This window comes from Malania oleifera, chromosome 4 (assembly GCF_029873635.1).
Source record: "Malania oleifera isolate guangnan ecotype guangnan chromosome 4, ASM2987363v1, whole genome shotgun sequence".
Classification (NCBI taxonomy): domain Eukaryota; kingdom Viridiplantae; phylum Streptophyta; class Magnoliopsida; order Santalales; family Ximeniaceae; genus Malania; species Malania oleifera.
Window position 1 is genome coordinate 16,261,608 of NC_080420.1, and position 26,705 is coordinate 16,288,312.

General features: G+C 36.6%; 2 protein-coding genes across 2 annotated transcripts in view; both read right to left on the reverse strand.

Annotated features, from left to right (window-relative positions):
- LOC131154591 (calmodulin-binding protein 60 B-like) overlaps positions 1 to 18,650 on the reverse strand; it is a 48,191-nt gene extending 29,541 nt beyond the window's left edge. The window contains exons 1-3 of the mRNA XM_058107497.1: positions 18,234 to 18,650; positions 17,941 to 18,110; positions 11,542 to 11,617 (exon numbers count right to left, since the gene is read on the reverse strand). Coding sequence (XP_057963480.1) covers positions 11,542 to 11,617; positions 17,941 to 18,053 — 189 coding nt within the window. The 5' untranslated portion in view covers positions 18,054 to 18,110; positions 18,234 to 18,650. The remainder of the gene's footprint in view (positions 1 to 11,541; positions 11,618 to 17,940; positions 18,111 to 18,233) is intronic.
- A 2,586-nt stretch (positions 18,651 to 21,236) lies between these two features.
- Positions 21,237 to 26,367, reverse strand: LOC131154592 (ribosomal RNA-processing protein 17). Its single transcript, XM_058107498.1, has 4 exons — positions 26,125 to 26,367; positions 25,860 to 25,965; positions 22,208 to 22,331; positions 21,237 to 21,699 (listed from the first exon to the last, which is right to left on the reverse strand). The coding sequence occupies exons 1-4, from the start codon at positions 26,238 to 26,240 to the stop codon at positions 21,431 to 21,433; spliced, it is 615 nt and encodes a 204-aa protein (XP_057963481.1). The 5' UTR covers positions 26,241 to 26,367; the 3' UTR covers positions 21,237 to 21,430.
- Positions 26,368 to 26,705: the final 338 nt, after the last annotated feature.

Here is a 26,705-nt window from a genome sequence, read left to right on the forward strand (position 1 = left end):
AGCCACACGCCCTCCTACCCTGGCTGAATGCTGACAACCCTGACTGCATGTTCCAGAGCAGGACACTTCGTTAAGCCTCATTATTTATCTCATTTGTTACCACATGTCTTGTGCCCATATATAAACCATAATATCAAGCTGAGAGTCATAGAGTTTGGTCCAAAGATCCAATATTATAAATCTTCACTTGTCGCACTTCGTTGATGTTAATCGGGGCAGTAGCAGTGCGGTATCAGGGTGTTAGTGATGTGTTTGGGGCAGTATCAATGCTGTATGACTGCTGTATCAATGTGTTTATGATTGGTGTTATTTGTTGGGGTTGGGATGAAGTTCATGAACCTCAAAAGTATGTTCCCCTCATCAGTAACCACAGTTCCCATTCCTACTTGTTCATAGGCAAACAAGGTTCGAGCTTCCTGCAGGATCAGGCATTCAACAAGCATCTCATCAGACTGCATCTTTAGCTCAGAAAGGTAATCCTGCCATCCAGTATCTCTCTGATTAGTTATTAGGTCATTGGTTCTGCTCCCGCTGACCATATGAAAGGTGTAAGCAACTATTTCATGCCCTCCAATATTCTGAAAGCATACCTCAAGTTAGTCCTACTAATGGGGCAACAGCTATGGTTAAGGGGATGGGAACAGTAGATCATACTTCCTCAATCTCTGTTTCTTCTGTTTAGTATATTCCTAAATTCCCCATCAATCTCATGTTTGTTAGTAGGATTACTAGGCTGCAGAATTGTTTTGCAACCTTCTTGACTATGTACTTATTCAAAATCTGAAGACAAAGAAGAAGATTGGCACAGGAAGTGAGGTTGGTGGAATTTTCTACTTTAAGTCACTTTCTCCTCCCATTGCTTACACCGTTGCTGCTAAGGACATGGTTCGATGTACTTCTGTAGTGAAAATGCTACGAGTACTTCAATATCCATTAGTTGCAATGTGGGAAAATGGGCATATTCTCAAAGTTACTCTTACCCTATTGTATCACATGAATGTCCCCAAAGTTTTTGGAGTGAACTTGTGCTCAATGCTTGCTCTCTCATCAATAAAATGCCATCCTCTATCCTCGGTGTTATATTACAATATTCAATTCTCTTCCCAAAGGCTCCTTTGTTCTCACTTCCTCCCCACATATTTGGCTGTGTCCCCTTTGTCCATCAGTTAAGTCCAAGAATGGATAAGTTGGATCCTTGTACCATCAAATGTATTTTTCCAGCCTACTCTTGTATCCAAAAAGTGATATCGATATTGTAGTCCTACTTTACATCAATTTTGTAGAGTCTCTTCCTATGCCTAGCCTTCCACATCCTTACCAATTACCTATGCCCAGTCCTCTTGCATCTTCATCCTTAAGATCCTCCCATTGCTTGGGCATCCTAATTTGCAAGTGTATGCACAACAAACAACTCAAGGGAGGAGGGTATGCTCAGCTTCTACTTCTCTGCCCCTAGTTTCCTTGTCTGATGATCATATTTTCCAAGATGTTGATCTTCCTCTTGCTTCTTGGAAAGACAATCGTATATGTACCCAACATCCAATCTCTAATTTTGTTCGCTATGATTTCTTGTCACCCTTGTATTTAATACTCAAAAAATTCCTATGTCTTGTCTCCAAGGCCTCATCCCATAGTGGTTAAGGACTCCAAAATATAAGAGATGTGTAAATTGCAGGATAATGATAGTTGGGTCTGGTACCACTTCCTCTTCCTGCTGATAAGTTTGTGGTTTGCTATCGTAGGGTGTGTTCCGTGAAGGTCATTGTGCTTCATTTGGAGGCTTGTCTTGTTTCTAAAGGATATACTCAAGCGTACAGTTTGGATTATTTTGACCCAATTACTAAACTTGCCCTAGTTCATTTGTTCATCTCCTTAGCCACCACCTATTGTTGGCCTATGCATCAATTAGAAGTGACAAATTCCTTCCTACATGATGATGTTAAAGACAAGATCTACATGGAAGAACCACCTAGGTTTGTTGTCAGGAAGTCAGGTTTAATGTGTCGGCTCAAGAAATCCATGTATCCTCTAATGCAGTCTCCCATGAGCATGGTTTGGTGATTCAATGTCATAGTACTTGAGTGTGGTCTTCACCAATCAGCATTAGATCACACTGTGTAATATCGCCATACTGCTTTTAGTAGGATTTTGCTCATTGTGTATGTGGATGAAACTATGATTATTGGTGATGAAGATCAAGGTGTCAAGAGTCTGAAGCATTTTCCACAGACTAAATTCCAAACCAAAGATTTGTGATTGTGCAAATACTTCTTGTGTATAGAAGTATCTGGACCTCGTATGAGAACTGTTTTGTCACAGACGAAGTATGCTCTAGACCTTTAAATAAAAAAATGGGTTGTTGGGATCCCGCTAACAACAAATTATTGCTAGATGTGGGAGATTTGTTGGCTGACCCTCAAAGGTACCAAATATCTTATGGAAAGTTGAACCAAATCATAGTCACTTGGCTAGAAATATTTTTCGCAACAAGTGTAGTAAGCCTTGCTTCTCCAAGAACACGTCACTAGGTTGTAGTCATCTTTATCTTTGAGAAACGTTAGTGGTGCACCTGGGAGCATGGTCCTAAATTTCCACGAAATTGCTGAAATTTTCATTGAAATTTCCACTTCCCATCACCCTCGAAATCGAAATGGCAATCAATTTCCATCTTACATAATTTCTGCCAAAATTTCAATGAATCATTCGAAACTCATCGAATATCAATTTTTTTTGAAATTTTAACTATAGAACAAATGTCTTTGGAATTCAAATGTGAGATTTAGGCAAAAAGAAATTTATTTCTTAATTTATCTCTTTTTTTTTTTTTAACAAAAGATTATTACAAGGGCTTATGAAATTATATTAAAAAAATAAACTTATAACAACATTTTATTTAACCATTCATGTAACACCCCAACCTGAGTCTTCCAGGGAGCATTGCGTCTCTCCTCATCCACCTGGACCAGACAACAGAGGGGACGGGCCTTATCGAACTAATGACTGACCTCACAGACCAACACGTGTCCTTTTCAGTGTGTTTTGTCCTTACTCACACTTCTTGATAAAACTTCCCAGAAGGTCACCCATCCCAAGATTATTCCAAGCCAAGCATGCTTAACCATAGAGTTCTTATAGGAAGGCTCTCGAAAAGAAAGGTGCACCTTATTGATATAGGTAGTAACATCTAATCCTTTTAAGTCTTTCTTACATGGAGTATCACATTCTCCCCCCACTCACAGAACACAACGTCCTCATTGCGAACCCACATTTCCAAACCCAGGCTTTATCAGACCCAGTGTTTCGTCTTGGAGAGCTCCAGTGTTGTTCGTGAAAAAGAGAGAAATGTGATGCCCCGTGGAAGAAATGCTTAAAAGAATTAGATGTTACCACCCATATCAATAAGATGCACATTTCTTTTCGAGAGTCTTCCCATAAGAACTCCACGGTTAAGCGTGCTTGACTTGGAGTAATCTTGGGATGGGTGACCTTCTGAGAAGTTTTCTCAGGAAGTGTGTGACTAAGGACAAAATAGACTGAAAAGACACGTGTTAGTCTGTGGGGCCAGTCATTAGTCTGATAAGACCCGCCCCCTGGTTCAAGTGGAGCAAGAGATACACAGTGCTCCCTGCCAGACCCCGGTTGGAGTGTTACAATTCTTATCTAAATTATCTTTATTTGTATAATAAATAACATTTAATTGATTTATGAATTTCATTTATATTAACCAAATATGTTCAATACACATTATATTAAAGACATTATGTTGCGTATGTGGTGCAATGGTTGTAATATAATGTGTATTAAACAAATTCGTAATTGTAATATATTAGTCCTAAAACCTACATTGTTTTGTCTATGAACCATTTCTAAAGTTTCATAAAAAATTCCATGCTTTACTACTAATTTCCATTGTGTTTTAAAATTGAAATCAAAATTGACATTGAAACCAAAATTTCCATTGAAATTGAAATTTCCATACTATTGGAGCTTCAAAATTTTCGTTGAAATTGAAATTGAAGACCTTGCATAGGAGAGCTCTTTTATATCAAGATCGGGATCATATTCATGTTTAATAATATACAAGTGGAGATTCAGTTGAGTTACCTTCTGACAAAAGATCCACAACTGGGTGCTGCGTTTTGTTGGTGGTAAATTAGTATCTTGGAAGAGTAAGAAAAAATTATGATATCTTGGTCATTGCAGAGTCAAGGTATCAGGCTATAGGCCAAACTACATGGAAGCTTGTTTTGCTAAAGAACATGTTAAAAGAACATGGTATTCCACATTCTAGATCTATTAGTTGATGTGCGATAATCAAGTTGCTATTCATATTGCCTATAACCCAATCTTTCATGAGCAAATGAAACACATTGAAGTTGGTTGTCATTTAGCTTGAGAGAAAGTTGTGTAGAACAATAGAAGCTCCTTACGACCACTAATTTGAAGTTTGAATTCCAACTTGCTCATTTTTTTCATATAGCCCTCGCGATGCTCGTGTTAAATTCATTTGTAACATGCTAAGGAGCATATGATATCTATATTGCAACTTGAGGACAAGTGTTACTCATTACTTTAGCTATTTAGTATTACTTACTTTTTTAGAAAATAGAAAAATTCATTAATGAAAAAATAAAGAAAATTACAGTAGGAAGTTAAGGCATCCTCCAGAAAAAAAAATTTTAATTACATCAATGCTGCCTTCCAATTCTTATGGATGTCAGACAAAGAAAGACACTCAAAAACAACAAAAGAATGAGCCCAAAAAGATGCAAGAAAAGTAACTTTCTTCCAAAGAAAGATCAAAGAAGTAAACTTGAAAATTCTACCACTCTTTTCAAGCCAAAGTGTAGCAAAAACTGCACAATTCCAAAAAGTCATCCTTTTTCTATCCTTTCCAAAACTCCAAAAGTTCACCGCATGAACAGTTTGCTGAGCCACTCAATCCTCACCAAAACTGGAAAACAAATTGTTCCACAACCTCACCACCCACAACGAAGGAATATATGACAAGTAGTTTCGTTTTCTTCACACCACATAATGCAGACATCTGGCCTCAAAGCCTTATGATGCCTCCTAATCGGAAGCATGTCATTTGTGTTAATCTTGTTGTAACCAAAACAAAAATGAAAGCTCAAATCTATAAAGGGACATTTTCCTTCCACACAGCCTTGTACAGATGGAAAGGACAAGGATTTAGGAAATTTGTACGACGAATGAAAAAAGACTTTGAAGAGAAGGACCTCAAAGAGTCCCCAATACAAATCCTAGCATCCCCCCTCGCATTAGGATTAAAAGAATTCAAAACACTCAATAAGCAAGTGAGCTCATCAACCATTTATTTCATTAACTCCTTAAAAAGTAGAAATCTCATGAAATATAGCCCCCCTCAGAAGAATAGAAAGCTGAACTTGGTGTACCATGAAAGAAAGTCTACAAATGCAGCACCAAGAACTCAAATCTCACACACCCAAATATCCTCCTAGAAGCAAACTTGAGCATCACTGCCCAATCTAAAATGAATGATGAGTAAGAAATAACAAGATACACAAATTTCCCAAGGACTCGCAGGGGTAACAATGCCACTCCCCCTTGTATCCCACCCATTCCTATGAATATCATACTTGCTCTCAATTAACTTATGCTATAAGAAGTTAAGAGTCTTCAGGGAACCTCCAATAACCATTTACCAATTAGAAGAAACCCCATTTCCAAGCTTTAGTCCACTGACCACTTCACAGCTAACAAGGTGATTCCTGTTATCTTTCCCAAAATCGGATCACAAAAAATTTATCATTATCTTTTCCACATTCCCAGCCACTTTCATAGGGATTTTAAAAAGAGGCACAAAATAAATAGGAATATTAGAGAGAGAAGCACTAATGAGAATAATCCTACCCCCCCTAAGAAGAAATAAGCCTTCTTCCATCCTCTTGTCTTCCAACCCTTTCAATTACTGGTGTCTCCAAAAGTAACTGACAAAGGATTACCACCCAAATGCCAAGATACAAATACAAGATAAGGGCAGACCAAAGAATTGCACCCAGCTAGAGATCTAAAGCCCTCTAACTCCCTATCACTCAATTTAAACCTGCAAAACCACTCTTAGACAATATCTTCAGCCCTGAAATCTTCTCAGAAATGCTAAGCAGAGTAAGAACCATAAGAAATTTCATTAAACTATTCTCTAAGAATAATACGGTGTCATCCTTGATATGCAAAAGAGACACCTCCGCCTCCTCCCTCCCAACCGAAAGACCTCTAATCACACCTAGATCCTGAGCACAAAGCACAAGACTACTCCACCCATCAAACACCAGCATAAACAAGAAAGTGAAGAAAGATTCCCTAGTCTTAACCCCCTAGAACCCCTGAACCAATTCCTAAGCTGGACATTAACAATAACCAACATATTAGTTTAGCTAAGGCAACCTCTAATCCACCTGCACAACAATGGCCCAATATCCTTTTTAATCAACAGTTCAACACCTTATCAGGGAAACCCAATTGACCATGCCATAGGCTTTCACAAAATCTAATTTAAAAATCACACCCTTTTTACCCCTCCTCACATCCTCAACCACCTTATTTGCTACCAGGACAGCATCAAAGATTTGTCGCTTTAACAAATGCAGATTAGGCCATAGATACCACTTCCCCCGACACCTCCCTAAGTCAACTCGACAAAACTTCAGTGAGAATCTTATAAATGCTGGTCACAAGACTTATTCGCTTAAAATCCTTCATCTCATAAACCTATCCCTTTTAGGAATAAGGGTGATGCAAGTAGAATTAATGCCCATACACACTACTCCATTCCTATGGAACTCCCAAAAACCTTCATTACATCATCTTTGAAGACTTCCAAACTATCCTGGAAAAAAGGCATCATGAAACCATCCGGTCCTGGGGCTTTGTCCCTACCCATGTCAACCCTTCTAACTTCATAACAGAAAGCCTCTCTAACCAATTCGCAAACTCCTCCCCATTGGCTTTCCAATCAGACCCCTCCACCATCACAATATTCCTGCACTCCTACGCCTAAAGCACTTCATAGAAATTAGTAATCTCCTCCCCAATCTACACATGATCCCTCACCTCACTTCCTGAACCTAACTACAATTCTTTGATCATACTCTTCCTTCTCCTACCATTAGCCAACCCATGAAATAATCCAGAATTACAGTCCCTTACCTTAACTCAATGAGCCCTCGATTTCTAACACCAACTCCTCTCTTCCCTCAACAATAGTACCTACAATTCATTACAAAGATGAACTCTCCTCACTCTATCTAGCTCTCCAATAAAACCATTCTCCTCCAACCAGTCCAAACCAATCATATCATTCAAAACAATGTTTTTCTTCCCCTTGATATTCCCAAACTCCTCTTGGTTCCAAACCTTAGACCTATGTTTGACAAACTTCAACTTTCTCATGACCTTAAATCTTTCCCACCCCTGAACACAGCACTCCTTCCACCAACCTTGTATGTTGTTGCATTAGGTAGGGTACGACTGAATGAGATTGGAATCCAAGAGATCCATGCAATGATTGGAAGTAGGAAATCTCAAGCCTACATCCCCACTCAAGTAGGAAACTAAAAACTAAGTACACCCAATAAGCAAGTGAACTCGTCAACCTCTCCTTGAGACTCCTAAAGAAATGGAACCTCAAGAAGAATAGCCCCCTGTTTGAAAGAGGGGAAATGCCAGGGCCAAACAAGTTTCAAGATCTCACATGATTAACATTACCACTTCCTCTGACATTCAACCCATTTCAATGACCACCATAATTACTCTTAATAGACTTCTGCCAAAGGAAACAATTCACAAAAAACACATCGGCAACCAATTTCCCACCACACCAAATTCCCAATCCTAAACCTCCTTCCAGTGTAGCCTATTAAGTAATAAACACATCCTAACTCACAAAATGATCCCTCTTATAATCTTATTATCACCCCATACCATAAAAATCTCCCATAATTGTCTCTAATCTCCTAACTACATTAGTAAGAATTCTAAAAAAAAGGATAAAAAAAAATACATGGAGACCTCAAAAGACAAATTGTAATGAGCATTATACATCCCTTTCAGGAAAGGCAGGCTCTCTTCCAACCCTCGAATCCCCTATCCAGTCTCCCAACCACCAAATGCAAACAAGAAACAAATTTAGGATGCCACCTAAAGGAAGACCCAACCAAAGCAAAGGATGAGAGTCATGAGACCGAAGGAAAGAAAAAAAAAAAAGCAAACATGCTAAATACAGAAACTTCTCCATCTCACACTGATCCATACTAACCCCAATAGCACCATGCTTAAAATATATTAATCTTTAGTCCGAAATTTAATCAATAATTTTTAACAATGAAAGTAATTTTTGAAATGTCTTAGTCAAAACATTATCCTTCCAAAAAAAATAAATAAAAGTGACAGTCAACAAATAGGAGGAGGAACAATTCCACCTCATCCCTACCAATCCTATGCCCATTAATCACAAGTGACCTTAAGCATGCAAAACCACTCCGCTCCACATAACAACTATCATAAACAAAACAAAAGAGAAAGAGGCTCCCAACCCCAAACCCCCCGCCCCCACCCTGAACTTCCTCTAAGCATAATTTTTTTTTATAAAAGGCAATAATCTCTTCAAATATTTGCCTATGATCTCGCACCATAAAACCATAATCTAACTCTAGCTCCTTTATAAAACTCTTCCTCTTCCCCCATTAGCCCACCCAGTGAATCAGTATAGTGGGCCCATTTGAAACTCATTTTCCATCACCAACCAAACGTCCCTTAAAATAATCTCTTCCAAATAATTACTCAAGCAGACTCCCATAGCCCTATCTTCTTCCTCCAACAACCCAAACTCCCTAAACCTATCCAAGCTTCCATCTTAGGTATAATACTATTCTTCTTCTATTTTGTGTCTCCAAATGTATTCTAATTTTCCAGCTATTCATGAATTTAAACCCTCACTCAACCTTGAACCTAATGCTCTTTCCACCAAGCCTCACTCAACCTTGAACCTAATGCTCTTTCCACCAAGCCTCAACATTAGCCCCAAAAGAAGAACAAATCAACCGGATATTTTGTAATCTAAAATCAGTATGTCTCGCATAAACTTCTTCCAAATGGTTGATGAATAAAAATCTATCAATATGAATGGAAGCCAGCCTATTCCCCAACACCACCAACTAAACTGACCATTAGAAAAGGAAATGTACCCAAGACCAAAAATTCCAAATTTAAAAAATAATAATAAAATAAAATTGCTCATACTAGTGGTGGCACAAGTCCCCCACATTTGCATCATAAGTGCATATAACACGATGCCCCTCCCCACCCCCCCCCCCCCTTCTCTCTCCCAACCACCACCAAAGAATACAAAGAAAAAACGAACTGACCAACTCATCCATAAAGTTATCTCCAAGTACACCAAATGGACCAACAAATGGATATATTCCACAACTCCCCAAAACCCGTCACCTCAGGGGAAAAAATAATAAAAACAACACCTATGCAAGCTCCTGAAGAAGGAAAATCCAATCCTTAAAACTTACTCCCAAATACTTCTATTTAGAAAAATGTCTAGCCATGTCCACACCCAAATACTTTAATTTGGATTCTTGAATAAGAAAAACATAAACCTACTCTCTACCCCTAACCCACATGCACTTCAAGAAAGAATCCTCATCACTGCAGTATTAGAATCCACTATCTACAATCCCCACTCTCATAATTGATAGATGAAGCCAACCTAATTAACCACCTACTTAACTTCTTAGCCTTTTTTTTATCTGAAATAAACTCATTTCCTAGGAGAACAACCTCCTCGCGAGGAGTAACCAACCTAAGTAACCAACCGAAGATCTAACTCATCCAAAAGAGTTTAAGCAACCTCAGTGACCCTATCGTCTCTAGTACAGTCAACTGTTTTTGGAATTTCCTCTCATCTACAGACGCCCCATGACACAAAAGTAACTCAACATTGGTTTTGGTTAACACTTTAGTAGGAAGAAATACCCACACAAGCATCTATCCGTTCCAAATGAACACCTGATTGGCCGGCCATCTTCCAAATTTTGTACGTTTGCAAGACATATAGATCTGGGTAGCCCTGATCACCATCCACTTTGTTGTTCTTCTCATAATTAGAACCCAACTAAACAAGAAAGTTCCCACCTAAAAGCACCCCCTCTTGAGTTCTGCCACCTACTGCCTTCAGTCATCACAACAGCCTCTCCAGTCCAACACTCCTCTGGTAGCAATAGAGAGCTCTTGTCAGCCTCCGACAAGTCAATTACCCCCCCTTCCTTCCAAAGTTGGTTGATCAAAACATCGCTGTCCTTATAAACATAAGACCAATAAAGATCATCTTCCTCATCTTCATATTGGGAAGAAAGCCCTTCGAGTTGATTCAAAATTGGAATAAGCTTTTCCTTCTAATTCCACAGCAGCTTCAGCCCCTCCACCACTCAACCTCTCTTCCACCAATTTGTCCACTCTTCCAATCTTATATCCACATCTCACTCTGGCAGTTATCCCAGCACAACTTAGGCAATGGTAAAAAATTCTTAAAAAAGAATAGAACACTGATAAACAAAAAATCATTACTATCCTCAACTACAATATGTACCTAATTCATTCGAAACATATAATAATAGCCCCACACACACACACACACACACACAAACACAGAGTAAGTGTCAAATTCTTAGCACTCTTTATAAACTTTAATCTTCAGAAACATATTCAATGCTTTCGAAACATATTAAACTCTCTCTCTCAAAAAAAAAAAAAAATTAAATATACTTTAATTTCCAACAATTATATACAAGAATTCTCCACCACTCTTTCAAACACAATAGACACATTACAAAATATGATCTCTCTCTAAAAATAATAATAATATATTTTCCAATTTCTAAAAACTATATATATGAGAATTCTTCACACTCTTTTGAACACAAATAGCGGATATGATTCCCATTCATTTTTATCATTCAAAAACTATAAATGTAAAGGAACCATTATAATGGTCTATCTAAAGGTCACAACAACAAGTATCCTAGGGATCAATACCAAGTCCTTTGATCATGTGAACCCCCAAGGTCCCAAAGTCAAACCTCAAGAAGGGCGAGGCAGAGTTTAGGACATAGACCAGGCCCAATGCACTTCCCTATGAATTAAAAAATGATAACATTGGCCATCTTTACAATTCAAAGAAATATTACCTAGATAATGGTACATAAAAATATAAACTCTCTTGCTCATATTAGCATCTTTGGTGTGTCATGCTCCATTTTCTTTAGGATTTGTCATATATGCAAGTCCATATTATTCTATACCCATTTCCCATGTCCACACCAACACACTCTTGCTTTACAAACTAATTTATAATCATTGTTACTAAGTAATTGCTAGGCCAACATACGCCAACTAATCCCCTATAACCATATAATTCATGAAATGAAAAAGAAACAACAGGTTTCCTAGACCCTTAATAAAGAGAAAATCCACAATAAGCATTAGTCTTACAACTCTCCGGAGAATAGGCTCCAATGATGAGCAAAGTTTTTGCAGACTGTCCACCTTGAGAGCTTCAACAATTACACTGCATAAACCTTGCATTTGTCAATAAATAGAAAAAATCCACTGTACCCATGAACAGGACATAAAATTCAAGCTGCACTTCAATAAATGAGAGAAATTTTAACTCCACAAGATCATAGTCCACGACCATATTATCTTCACATACATTATCACTTAGATGCCAAGCAGGTGTAACTATAAATACAGACTGGACCCACATTGTTTGCACAAGGAACTAGCTAAAATTTTTTATTTAAAAAAAAAAAAACAAGCTAAAGAATTGCAATGAATAAACAGATTAAAGTAGCAATGCCCATATAAAAACAGCACTACAGAATGAATAAACATAGAGATTCAAAGGATGTTGTTTGTTTAATCAACTGAAAAAAAAAAAAAATGCAGCAAACAATGTCCAGATAACAAGGAATATAGTGTTACAGGCTTGTAACCTTTGAAATAGTTAAAAAAAAGATACTTCAATTGTTTATTCACCATCCATAATTTATACCCAGTTTGGGAAAAAAAATATGACAAGGTGGCTGACTAAGCATGATGGCCAGCACCTGGAAAACCATATCTCAGCATGGAATCGCTTTCAAACCAACTAATTGCTCTAATCAAGATTGATGACATGAATTTAACAAGGCCGTGGCATGATATTGAGGTAAGGTGGGATTTGGATTTTAGTTTCAGCTCTCAAATTTGGGACTTACAACGCACCCAAGAAAAGGGGCAGGGGATTTATCAGATGAGCATGACTAGCAAGAATCCATCAAAACATCAAGAAACATGGGTGAAAATCCATGGGAGTAAGATAAAAGGTGATTACTAAAACCAACTAATTATTAACACTTTTCACTCTTAGAAATATTCTAGATGATCTACTTTGAAGCACATAAGGGGATGCTCGGCATCATTTTTGTTTCCTGCTTTTTGTTTACGTTTTCTGCAATCAAGAAACACATTATAACTAGCATTTGTTTATGCAGCTAGTTTTCCATTTTTGTTGTCAATTTTTATTAGCTTTTGAGAAAACTAAAAAACCAAAAATATGGTTTCAAAATACTTTACTATCAAGAATTAACTTTTGTCGATTAAATCATTCATTTTATACATAATTTTAATTACAATTATAATTAAATTTAAATGAACATGCGAATTTATATTTCATATAGAAAAAAACTCTTCTGATACCTTGCCAGGTCTATAGACACCTCAATTGGTCCTCCAAACAAGGGATACTAAAAGCCTAACTAGAGGGAGCAAGACAATCGCTTTTAGACACTACTTTTGCTACAGAGAAAAGATTGGAGGACATACACAGATAGGAGAATAGTTTAAAGACCAACTAGTCAAATCTGGAGTTGTCAAGCAACGTAAACAAAATGGGGGCTAAGGGCTCAAATCCCTCTCTACCTTGAACAAAGCACTCCTAGGGAAATGGATTTGGAGATTAATGAATGAATAAGATCATCTGTGAAGAAAGACCATAGTTTCAAAATATGGTCTTGACTACAATAGTTGGACTTCTATAGAAGCCAAAGAATCCTATATTGTAGGAGTTTGAAAATACATTTGGAAGGGCTGGGAAGATTTTATCTCCTTCTTCAATTTTGAAATTGGAAAGGTCTCCTATGGTGTGTCCCCCATTTCCCCTTAACACAATGCTCCCTACTATTTTAAAGCTTGGCCTGCAGCAAAGATGCACTTATCAGCAACTACATTCAACTTTCAGCAAATATGATCACCTGGGCCATCCCACTCATGAGCAATGCCCACGATTGGCATTGAGAGCTTCGTGGATTTCATTGGCAGACTATAGAAAGATCATTTCTGAAACATCCCTAAAGAACCAAAGTCATAGCTGGACAACTGTGGCAGCTTTTACAGCCAGTTCCTACTATCAGAACTCATAGCTCCAGCAGTTATGAGCAGACAGTTCCCCCAAAATCTTATTTGAAAGACCCTCGCCCCCAAAAAGGTTTGTATTTTTTTATTTTTTTATTTTTTTTGGCCTAGGAGGAAGCTCGTGGAAAAATACTCACAAAAAACAACCTGGCTAACTAATGTTAGTTGTGCCAGGAAGATGCAGAGACAATCAACTTATGAACTTAGCAATATTCTTCCTCACTGTTCTTGGTCCATATTCCAGACACCTTTGGGATTTGGCCTTTGGACTGGCAGGCAAAAGTGGGTCACTACTACAAGAATGGAGAAAGAAATCTGGGCTTGGAAAGGCTTAAAATCAAGCAAAGGAAGACTCTTATACCCCTTACCACCTTCTGGATTGTATGGAGGGGAAGAAATAGAAAAGCCAAAGGATCAGCTACCTGCTGATTACGACCAAAAACAGATGGACTAGCACCATAACTAATTGGCATAGTGATGGGGATCAGCATACGTTACCCCTGTCATTTTCAGATGTTGTGACACGTGGACAGCCTCCCAATGTCCACGTTTCCTTCACCGACATGCTAACACATGGACGACCTCCGGATGCCCCTTTTGTTCATAACTACTTTGCAGGAACTCATGGAGTATCTAGAAGACGTTTCAGTGTGAGAAAGACCAGAGTTGAGATGCCTAAGCAAATCCGAGGTCAAGACCTATGTGGGCCCCCACATGATCTTGTGGGCCCCACACGGCTCAATTTGGCCCCACGCGGCTTGGGCCACCCCTTTGACTTATATTTTTATTCTGTATTATTGCAAGACAACCAAGGTTGCAAGCGTGTGCTTATTCTTTATTGTCTCTAGAAAATAGGAGTCTTTAATGTGTTAGAAAGTTGTGGATCTTGTAAGTTGGAGTGTTGAGAGTTGTGTTGTATTTATTTTGTCTCCCATGCTTGTATGGACATTGTTAGTGTGTTTAGTCTTTGTCCCCCCATGCTAGCTTAGTTAGTTATTGCTGTGTCTTTCCCTTCCCCATGCTAAAGTCTATAAGTATGTCATGTATAACTGTAAGAAGCAGCAAGAGAGAATATATTGTTATTGAGTTAAAAAAGACTTTGTCTTTGTGAAGCTCATGTAGCTTTGTTCCAATCCTTGTGATTGAGTGGCGAGAGGCTACAATCGTTCTCCCTAGAGATTAGGTGGTGAGAGACCACTAAACTATCCAGTGACTCCATTCAAATCCCACTTTCATGACCTCCATCCATCACCCACACGGCCACCACCAGGTTACTCCCACATGGCCAACAATCCACCATTTCATTTGCTGCATACATATCCATATTTGAAAGTGTGCATAAAGGGTTTCAGACGAGTTCTAACTTGTGTAGAATATTGTCAAGTCATCCATAATATTGTCAAGTCATCCATCATTGTGATTGTGAAAATCAGCATTTGGTTGGAGTATTCATACCTACAGCAGTTTGCTATTTCATTGTGCTTCAGCTTGATTAAGGAATTCTATGGTTTGTTCTGAGTTTGTGGTGAATCAAACTAAGTCATCCAATGATTTTCTTTGGTAAGATTGTTCTTTTATTTAACACTTGAATTGCTAGAAAACCCTTGTTTGAAGCCCCATAAGCCTTAGTTGAGAAATAGCCTTGAATCCTTGCATTTTTATTCAAACCCGTAGCAGGTCAGGCTACTAACTCTGACGGTCAGTAGACTAACTTGGGTCAGGCGACTGACCCTGATGGTCAGTCGACTAACCTGCTACTAACTCTCCGGAATTCTGCTTAAAATTCAGATAGGTGACTGCCTCTGAAGCCCAGTCGACTGAAATCACCCAGAACGTGTAGTTTTCACTATTAATTCACATTATTTGCATCCTTGCTTAACCTTGTGTAAGCCCATGCTTGAAATTCTGAATTTCTATGTTTAAATAAGCACATTTGAGCCATAAAGATTACAATATTGGAACTTACTAGCTTTAAATCAATTCTGGGAATATTGTTGTGTTAATCATAGGACTTTATTCTTGAAATATTGAAGTAGCATCTTTTCGCATTTTAACTTAATAATTTTGTGAAAGAACTCCTAGGACTGATTTCAGAACAGCATCATACACCCTTTAAAAATCCCAAAACATGTGAAATGTCCTCTGGTTTATTGTGTTTATATTTGGATAACTGAATTTTTAATTTAAAGTGTTTGAGTGTGTATGCTTGCTTGTGGGGGTTGAAACAATAGGACTAGGTCACCCTTACCCATCCTACGTCACATAACGGATTGTAAATATTGACTTCCAAACTGTTCTTGACTTTTTTGACACCAAGGCACCCCCACCCCCTGGTCCTCTTTAATGAATTATACTCATATAGATGACCAAAAAATCACTATTTTTGCTACGAGATTTGAAAATTATTCTAACTAAAAATGATTTTGGCAACAAGTTGGGAATAAAATATATAGAATTTTTAATGGTTTGATAGTTTTCATTTGTTTTAAATATAGACTCATCATCATCTGCAAATACTCCCTGGAGGAGGGGGGAACACTTGTCATCCTATCATTATCTCTTTTGTCATCATAAAAGTGATTCAATTTTTTTTTGGTTGCATGGGAGTCTTTTAGTCATAACTGTATCAAAATTAACTTTGATGAGTCGATTTTCAATTTCAGTGTAAATTGAATAATTTGAATTTATTATAAGAGACAATACAATAAATCTTCTACTTTGTTTTTGTGACTACCAGCCCCATTAGAACTCCAGTATAACATAGAGCTACCCATGATGCTATAATTGCTGCACCTAATATTGGATTTCAGGAAATCAAAGTTAAGGGCAATTACAATTTAATTACTGACTGTATCTTTAATAGAAGATGATTTTTTTGGAGCTTGTGTTCTCTTTCATTAGAATTTTTTTTATAGAAATGAGATGTTACTTGGCATAATAAAAAAGATACACTTGGGAATAGCATAGCCCAGTGTTACAGTTTACAGAAGAGGGACGATAGTTGTCTTTATAAATACAAACACACACACACACACACAAAGAAAAAACATACACAAAAGCGCACAGGCACAAAGAAGGTAACACATTTTAAATTGAATATTTGTGATTATTAAACTTTGCTGCACCCTTAAATTAATTATTCATTTTTATATTAGCATTTACCAATTATTTATTTTACTTTGTAACTGAATTGCGATACATACATCCATATTGCAAAGTTGTTAGAATCTTACAATTCACAATTTGAATCTTATGATTCATATCAACTCCATATCAAATTGATTCGAATCTTACAAGAGAATCAAAAAACAACCAAAGCATTGCCAAATATACTGATTTACCTTCCAAATCTAACAAATCGATAGGAATTGATCGATTCACACAATTCTAAGCCTGTCGCGTCTAGTCAAACCCAAGTGGTTTAAATCCACTCTAAGACAACCTTTCCTTATAGCTTTTTCACACAATTGCCTTCCATTCCTCATTTACTTCAAATATTTGCTCAAAACAAGGAGAAAACAGAACATCGTGTCCTTTGGTTGCCTCACATAACCATTCTCCACTCTTGGAGGAATATAGTGTTTTGCCATTAAGAAAAGGGAGAATAAAATTGGTCAGTTAAGATGGAACTCTCATGTTGTTATTAGATTATGCATGATTCATGAAATGCGTTTTTTTTTATCCATAAACACAAAAAAAAGTTGGGTTTTTAATTAATTTTTCTTGACTCCTTTCCTTAAACAACATAAAGTTTAGTTTTTTATTAATTTTATTGACTCCTTACTTTATATTTTACTGTTTTGAGAAAGCATTCAATAAAATATAATTTTTTATTGTTAAAATTTAAATGTATTTTACTATTTTGTTTGTCGTATATATTTTAGTATGTGTATGTTTTTCAGAATTGATTTTGAAAATTTGAATCAAATCTTAAAATTCAATTCAATTGTTGATTCACAATTCAAATCTCAACTTGACAATATACATGTAACAATTTTTATGCGCACAATGCAATTTGCACTAACTAGTTCTATATAAAACCCATGCTGCCTTAACACCAAATGCCCGCATTAGTCCTTACATATGCAGGCGCCCATTGAAATGAAAACCTGCTTTCAAATTCAATCTTCCTCACACTCAATGCAAACGGGCAAGCACCCATGCTTCCTACAAGCACAAAAATTCACCACTTCCTGTTGATCTTTGACCATGGATCAGAAATAATCTCACAAATAATTTTATTTTTAGCTCTTTCTATTCTTAGCTAAAATCATCAACATATAATCAGATTAAATATATTATAAGTATTTCATCAACTGGATACATCGATTACTCCAGAGCTCAATGATTAGCAAATTTAAATATTTCAGCTGACACTTAACGAAATCAAAGACCACAAAATCCCAAAGGGGGAGGGGGGTTGGGGGGAAAGAATACCTAGCAAGAGCCGGCCGTTTCCTCTCGGGCTGACCTTCCTCAGCCACACTTGGATCCAAACCTCGTTTTTCCCTAGCCATACTGTTCGATCTCCCCATATACCGTGTTTGCATTTTCTTTGCTTCCAAACAAACCCTACCTTCGAAGTAATCAACCCTTCCGTTTGGTTGCTGAGAATATAAACCGAAATTTCAAATCACAAAATTGTCTCTACGCAGAACTCGAGAACACACAAAACACCACTCAACTGAAAACCAAACTCAAATTGAACTGAAAGACCCCCAAGCTATTACTTTTCTCTTTTACTTTTCCTCGATTCTCGCAGCAGTCAGCACCCAGCAGATGCCCAACTCCCAGATTCAAAACTTCGAAACACAGCACAGTATCAATAAACCCCAACCACCAGTGACTCCGTGACGATCTTCTCGCCTAATCTGGAGGAAAATAATCGGAGATTCACAGCAGGGTTGACAAAATTTTCCCGCAAAATTCCCACGGACGAGAAAACGAAAAGGAAAACTGGAAAAGCGGGAAATTGAAACCCAGAAAAGGCTCGAGAGCTTGAGAATCTCCGAAGTTTCTGCGAAATGTCTACGAATTTTCCTTCACTCTTCACACCCGACTCGAGTCTTCGGCTCTCATCTTCGGAGCAACTGCAGCGACCCATATAGTAACAGCATTTTTTTTTTTTTAACCTGCTTTGTGGGCTCGGAGCTGGACGGCGGATGGTGGCTCTGGAGAGTAGGGGATCGCTCGATCCTGGCCGTCCGTTTTGCGTCTCCCGACAAGTCGCCTCCTCCTATGATTCGCCACGTGCACGATACCGAACTTTGCCTCCATCCCCGGTCCATTTCGGGGTAAAACGACGTCGCAGGAGAAGAGAAGCTTTGGTGCTCGCGTTTATCTAGCCTTCGCACCGTAGGATCATACCACTTTGCTCATCGCCGCCGTTCGTGCATTGCACTCGGCAGGCACGCGGTTTATGAAATTCTACCCCCGTGAATTTGATTGCCTTATCTAAAAGGACAAGCAAAAGTTGCTGGCACTCAAAAAATATCACTAAACATTGCATTATTTTACCTAAAAATACAAAAATAAAATGATAAATTTATTATTTTATCATAAAAAATAAAAATAAAAGTATAATTTGATACACAAAAACATAAATAAATATTAGCTCTTCGAAACAAATAAATATATAATGTCAAGTTGGCATTTTGAAATCAAAAAAAGTAAAATATGCTTTTGTGTTCCAATAATGCAGATCCAGATCCACTTTAATGGGTTAATTGTTTGTATATCATTTATTATTTAAATTTTACATTAAGAAAAATTATTTTTTTATTTTATGAAAGTATCACTCCTGTATGAATCACTTTTTTAATAATGTTATATTTTACAAGCTGACATTATTAACATTGCCATTGACATTCGACTTTTATTATTTTTTATCTTTTAATCTTTCACTTTGTAAGTGAAAATAGGGGGAAGAGAGGGAAGGCCAAATTGAAATGGTAAATTTATAAGTGCATGACTTTGAGTAGAATTTTACAAAATAAATTTTGTCTCAATTCGTACATTTTCAAAGTGATACCTGCATTTCACATGGTATCTAAATTAATGATATTTTAGTTCTTATCCAAACTGTGCATTTCAAGTGCTCTCTATGATTGTAAGTAATTGGAAAATATTTTTTCTGATCCTTATTCGATTAGTTGTACTATAAATATCTACCTTAATAATAAAAATTAGGTATCAAATTATTTATAGAAAAGGAAAATTATAAAATATAATAAATTCAACTTTAAGGTTTGATTACAATAGATAAACTGTCACTAAGTATCAATTATATCACAGAAACTTTCTTTGATATTAGTAACCTTCTTCACAGTCTTTTATCCTTCAAAATTTATAATAAATTAAATTTTGTTATAGTTATTGCTAATTACCGACTAGTTCGATAAAATTGACTCTAACAATAATTTCATTAAAAAAGCAAAGGAGATTTTTATTTTCATTACCATTATTGAAAGCTATCTTTGCCTAGTTTTAATCTTGAGAAGGATCATCTATCAAATATCTAAAAATATAAAATAAAAATCCATTTTTTTTATTTAGAGCCTTATCTTAAAATCTTGAATTTCAAAATTTTCTCTATCTCGTTATTTTACTAATTATCGCTCTCGAGTCAAGTTGCAATTTATCTTCATTTTTTTTTTTTCTCAATCTTCAGTTTGAGTTCGTTGTTGTTTTCATAATTTTGGCTGTTATTTAAGATTTCTAGTTTTAAATTTTTTTACTAACTTGTTTTTCCACAAGAAAGAAGCTAAACTTCAAAATATCTTCAAAACTATTACTACATTTACTTAATGGCAAAATAGACTCAAAAATTCAAAAAATCTCTAAAATGTTTCTCCTCATTTTTAAATTTTACAATTTTTATTTTTTTGTTTATTTTTATTTGTTTTCCAGAATTCTAAGCCTACATAATTTTTTAGACATTTTAAATGTTTCAAGTTTTTTTTTTCAATGTTTTCTAAGAAATTTTCCTATTTTTACCTCCTCCTCGTTTTTACTTAATTTTAAATTTTAAATTTCCCATTTTAATTTTTTCCTGAACTTATAATTCTCTATTTTTTATTTTTTTAGCTTCTGAATTTTGCTGCATTTCTGACTATTGAGACTTTCCAAAGGCTATTACCATCTCCAAACCTAGCTATTATTTATTTCTGTTTCTGTTTTATTTTTAATCATTTTTTGGCACCTAAAATTTTCTTCAAAATAATATTTACGAGTATGAATTTCAAAACTTAAATTTAAAATTGTATGAATTTTTAAAAAAATCAATATAATTTTATGATATGTTTTTTATCCAAATCCAAATCAAATGGCAAATCCTTTCCTAATTCTCTATTTTTTATTTTTTTAGCTTCTGAATTTTGCTGCATTTCTGACTATTGAGACTTTCCAAAGGCTATTACCATCTCCAAACCTAGCTATTATTCATTTCTGTTTCTGTTTTATTTTTAATCATTTTTTGGCACCTAAAATTTTCTTCAAAATAATATTTACGAGTATGAATTTCAAAACTTAAATTTAAAATTGTATGAATTTTTAAAAAAAATCAATATAATTTTATGATATGTTTTTTATCCAAATCCAAATCAAAGTGGCAAATCCTTTCCTAAGACTTGTACAAACTTTTAAGATTTCTCTCCAAAAAATAAGATTTCTATCCAAAAGGGTTGAGGGAAAATAAAGACCAACCGTAGAAAAAAAAAAAAAAAACCAAACCATCAGAGAAGAACATTTCTAAATAATAAAACACAATTGACAAGTCAATAAAGTATATCGCAGATCAAACTATAATTGCTTTGCGAGGGTAAACAACAATCACAGAGTTGAATGCCCCTGCCCCCTTTCCACCAGAATTTCCCAGAGGCTATGGTTATGGTAAATTCCAAGATTGAAAGAAAAATCACTGCTAGTGCTAGTGCATCCTACTGCCATTTCTCTTTCCCTTCTTTTTGTTTCTTTTATTCTGTGGCTTTGCCCGTGATTTGTGTTTTGCTACTCTCTTGAATGGTTTATTCTGACGAACAGGCACACTCTGCCTTTTTCTTTCATCTAATCCAATTGAACTGGGTATTGCGTGAGGTATATCACTTGGATGCATTTCATCGTCGTCCTCTTCTTTGTGCGAAATCTCAGTGGTGGTCACTGTAACTTTTGTATTGCCGTTATCGTATGTCATCATCCCTGTCACAAATGATTTAGGGGCCAACAAAATATTAAACAAGCATAATGCTTGAACTAGTGTTGCATAACTACTTCCCTTCAAAAAATCTAATCACATATCTCAGAACTGAAGAGAGTTCGTATCTGGTGTTTAATCTACCCACAACCATATGGAAATACGAAGCAAAAGTATTATGGGGAATATTCAGAATCATTTAATGGTCATTCCCTTTAGTCATCTTATGACTTATTTTAATCAAACTCTCTGTGCTGTTGCAAAATATTTCAAATTTTCAGTCCCCCCAGGATTGGCTCAAGTGGCAAAGGGATGAGATGGATATGGGAGATCCCGGGCTCAAATATTTTATGAATCAAGGAAATTTAAATTTTCAATCCAAAAAAAAAATTAGGGCATAACTGGCAAACACAGGTTTCATTGAATATGATCCCCAATGGTTTCTGCGATCCCCCTTTGGCCACTAGCATTAATATTTCTCACTGGCCTACAGCATTGGGTTCAAAGAATTACCAGAAACAGATGGAATTGGGTCCGCTCCTTCACCCTGCTCATAATCTTCTCCAAGCTCATCTGGTCCTGAATCAGTGGCTGACGGAGCTCCACCGTATTGAACAAATTCCTTTTCCAATTTCCTCTGCAATAAAAAACAGAAATTGGAATTAAAATAATCAAATTAGAAATGCAGAAAGAAGTACAGTAAGTTATCAAGATTTATAAGGATGTCAATTATTCAGCACATCAAGAAACTAGACTGAAGAAAATTTGATTCACTAGTTTCAGTTTTCTATGATGCCTGGGTTTGAGAATAGGCGTTGGCATGACATATCTGTACTATGGTTGAAGGCTCCATCAGGGTTCAAACAATTAACTGCCAAAAGTGGTGGCGTAGACCAATAGAATAATAACTCTATGGACAAGGTCAACATTACTGATAAGGAATAGGATATGACTTTGACCTCTATTTTATATAATAAACAAATTCAATTATGATTTTTATACCTAAAACCTTCCTTTCAAGAAAAAACTGATGTGATCCCAAAGATGACTTTGTCCTGACAATATTTGAAACTAGGCTTTTGCACCAGAGACTTGAGCATCAACTACAACAACTACATCCTAAAATAACTTACTAGAATGCAAATTTCGTAATTTTATATTTTTAAAGTAGCAAGAATCATGCCCCTAGAAACTATGAGCACAAAAGGATAAGAAAAAAAAAAAGTTTGCAATACAAACAAGGCAGTGTCAAATGTAACCAGCATGTAGCATGCATAAGACATAGATGTAGTAAAAGAAAGTAGGACCTCTTGCAAACACAAAACAAGAAATCAATTTGGGAGGAAAGTGAGAGAGAATGGGTGCAACCCTTACTTACCCACCTTCAAACCATCCTCCAACATGCAAAGTTTTCTCAACAACCCCACAACCAATAAATCATCATTTTGAACAGCAATGATATGACATCATGAATACACTAAGGTAGAGTTTGGGAGCATGGATTTCAAGGCTCGGATTTGGATTTTTGTGGATTTGACAAAAACTCAATACAATCTTATATTAAGTTTTGTCCAAATCCACACAAATCCAAATTCAATGTCAAATATTTCATGCTCCCAAACTCAAGATAAGGGCAAAAGACAATGACATCCCCTTAGGTTCGGCAAATAAATGCAGACCTTATCTAAGGTTTTAAATCCCATTGACCTCCCTATGATTCAGCAAAAAAACATGGATCTTCCCTAAGGTTTGAAAAATCCCACAGATCTCCACATTAATCCTCATAGCTCCTTTTTCAGGTTTTTTAATTCTTGGCAAAGCATGTGCATGGGAGTTTTTGAGCAAGCAAAACTACAACCATCTTGTAAGAATTGTATCTCATTTCGTAGAAATAAACCCATCTTCCCTTTTGTTTGGCCATGTAATTGGGAGCTAGGATAAAGGAAGTCATCTAAATCATCTTGTATGTGATATTCAGCAATGAATCTCTGAATGACTTTTCACAATATTAAAATCTCCAAAGATCATCCAAGCAATATTATGAGAACATCTGGTTAAATTGAGAAGATCCTTCCATAGGTTTTTTCCTCTCATGAACATTATTTGAAGCATTGCGATAAGTTAGCCAGCAAGAAGTCAAATCCTGAATAGAAACTTTGAGAATGATAAGCTAAAGCTTCAAGATAGTACCAAAATATTGTGGAATAAGGGTTATATCCAGACCATATTCTTCCCAATAAGGTGTCCTCACTCCAGTTGGGGAAAAAACCAATCTTCTAGATTAAAGAAGTTATCCTAGAGAAATTGACCAATTTAACTTTAGGCTCAAGAATGCCACGAATGATCAGAGAAAAGTTGTTAATAAGTCTTTTAACCTCCTTCTATTTAATGGGGTCATTTGGACCCCCTAAAATTCCCGCAAGCAGATGGGTCATTATCATTTAGAACTGGTTGTATTGGCATTATCGACAAGCTTAGCTTGACTTCTAGGGGTCTTCCTTTCTTTTTCCCTTTCTCTTTCTTCACCGGTTCACCCTAGAATTTGGGCTTTTTTCATAGAAGGTAGTTGATCCACATTGTTGGCAGATCGTTCAAGCTTTGAAGTAGTACGTTTCAGTATTATTGCATTCAGAGGAAGCCTTTGGAGAAGAATTTCTTGTTTGTACTTTCACATCTGAATCCTTCTTATCATTCTCAGGCACATCAGATTACTTATTATTCTGAAGCACTTCAGATGGCTTGAGTATTCTCCATCTTCCCTGCAAATACTAACAACTAGAGCATAAGCAGAATCAGTTTCATGGGCTGTCAGAGTAACACAACAACTTCATCCATATAACTACTGACAGTGACAGCTGCAGCAACATTACTCACCACTACAAAAATCTACATTGTCAATGATCTCCAAATGATTCTTAATGATTGCACCAAAATAAGCATAAGTATCAATACCAGCGGCATCCATTATATCATCCATGTACTTCAGAACATAAAATGAATTAGACAAAGGCAGGGGTACATACAGAGGGGGTTTCTTTTCCACCTACTCTATATTTAGATCTAAAATTCTTCTTGATATGTCCAGAATGGGAGTGCAAAAGACATTACACCAAAATAATCAGGGAGATTCATGTTCAAATAAACTTCAATAAATTGCACAAAACAAGTTTTTCCATTTGGCTATGGTAAGAGTCAAAATGTACAGAAACCCCTATGGCACTGCCATGCAACTAAGACCATCCATAGTCCAGACAGAAGTACATTGTATAGCTTCACCCACATTGGAATTTGATCCATCTGATACTATTGTAAGAGTCCAAATGCAAGTGTACGCCCAATGCACACGCAATGCAACTAAGACCATGGCCTCAGGATGTTCTAAATAGTTTTGGCCTAGTGGACTCAAATCAGTGATTGCTAGAGGGGTCCCTTAACCTCTCTTTAGGCTCCTAGAGCATCAACCACAAGTTTCTTCTTGCATCCTAAACCGTTGCTATATGCCTCCCTTCAATCCTAAACCATTGCAATATGTCCCCCCATTCAACTATCTCTCATTTGACACACTTGCATGCAGCATCCTCTGATTGGATAGCAGTAACTTTAGCCCCTATAAATGCCTCCTCGAACCACTCATTTAAGGTCTTTCAGCACATTCATCTCTCTCTCTCTCTCTCTCTCATGCACCCACACCTTGCCTCTCTCTTTCCCTCATAATTCCCTCAAGCTTGTCGGATCCTCCTTGCTCTGGATTCTCTTGAGCTTCTAGAATTCCCTCTTCTCCTTTTTTGGCCCTCTCTTACTACATTCATTACTTGTGTATAATGCAATCTCTCCTTCCCTATCAAGAATTCCCTATAACAGTTGTGTAATATGAAGACAATGCATTACAAGTAAATAGAAATATGACCAATTTTTCTACTCTTTAAATGCCCTAGATGTTCACGAACCCCAGGAAACCATAAAGCTATTTGGTAAAAGGTCGACAGGAGGAAGGGCCATTTAAAATCCAATGCAGCGCAACTTCTATTAGGTATTAAAATTCATCTCAATAATCTAACATTAAATAATAGGGAAATCCAATTCAATAGGCTAATTAAATTACCGCAAAAAAATTCAAATGCAACACATAATCAGAGAGAGAGAATCAAAACCGGAGAAAATTCACCTTCTTACGATCCTGAATGCGTTTGCGGCGTTGCGCTTCCTCTAACTTCTGCTTTGCTTCCTTTCTTCTTTTCTTCTTCCTCTTATGAAAGCCAGTCACATAGTCCCTTGAGAAACCAAACCAAAACCCATCTCAGACTTTAAAGAGAATAAAAATTCAAACTTCATGACGAATACAGGCGACCCAGCTCAGCCATTACAGCGCAAACAAAGCTAGGGTTTCGTTGGCTGTGGGTGGAGCGAAGAAGATCGAGAGAATGCCATACCGGAGATCTTTCTCGTCGAAGGATATGGACAAGGCTTTGTTCCTGAGAGTCCTCTTCTTGATGTGTCGACTGCTGGGACGGGGGATCTCTCCTGCTCCTCCGTCCGCTTCCTCCATTGCCAGCTTATGAATCCTCTACTGCTCGTCGTGCAGACAACCGCTCTGCATTCCCTGTGTCCCCGATTATCCTCTTTGCTAAACGGGCCATATTCGGATGATCCGATTCGATCCGACCCTTTATTTTCGGTTGCTCCATAGCTTTGACTTTTGACCAAGAAAAAGGCAACCTCATCATACTTTTTTTTCATTTTTACACGGCTGGTATGGGCAATCTACAAGCGCCCGTAAGAACAGCCACCAAACATTTTTAAGAATCAGGAACAATATATATCTTAATAATAGTCGTATATTTAGTGTCATTGTTATTTTTTATTTCTATTTCTGCATAATGAATAAATATATTATAAAAATATGTTTGTTTATGTTACTTATTTTCTATTTTTATTATTAGTTTTCAACTGTTTGCAAAAGAATCAAAATCAAATTTTATTATTTTGGAGTTTTTAACAATTTGTTGTTAGA

Coding starts and splice junctions, on each gene's coding strand:
- LOC131154592 (XM_058107498.1), bottom strand. CDS start 26,240: ATGGAGGAAGCGGACGGAGGAGCAGGAGAGATCCCCCGTCCCAGCAGT. Junction 25,966..26,124: donor TTCGACGAGAAAGATCTCCG/GTATGGCATTCT, acceptor TGGTTTCTCAAG/GGACTATGTGACTGGCTTTC. Junction 21,700..22,207: donor CCCAATTCCATCTGTTTCTG/GTAATTCTTTGA, acceptor CATTTGTGACAG/GGATGATGACATACGATAAC.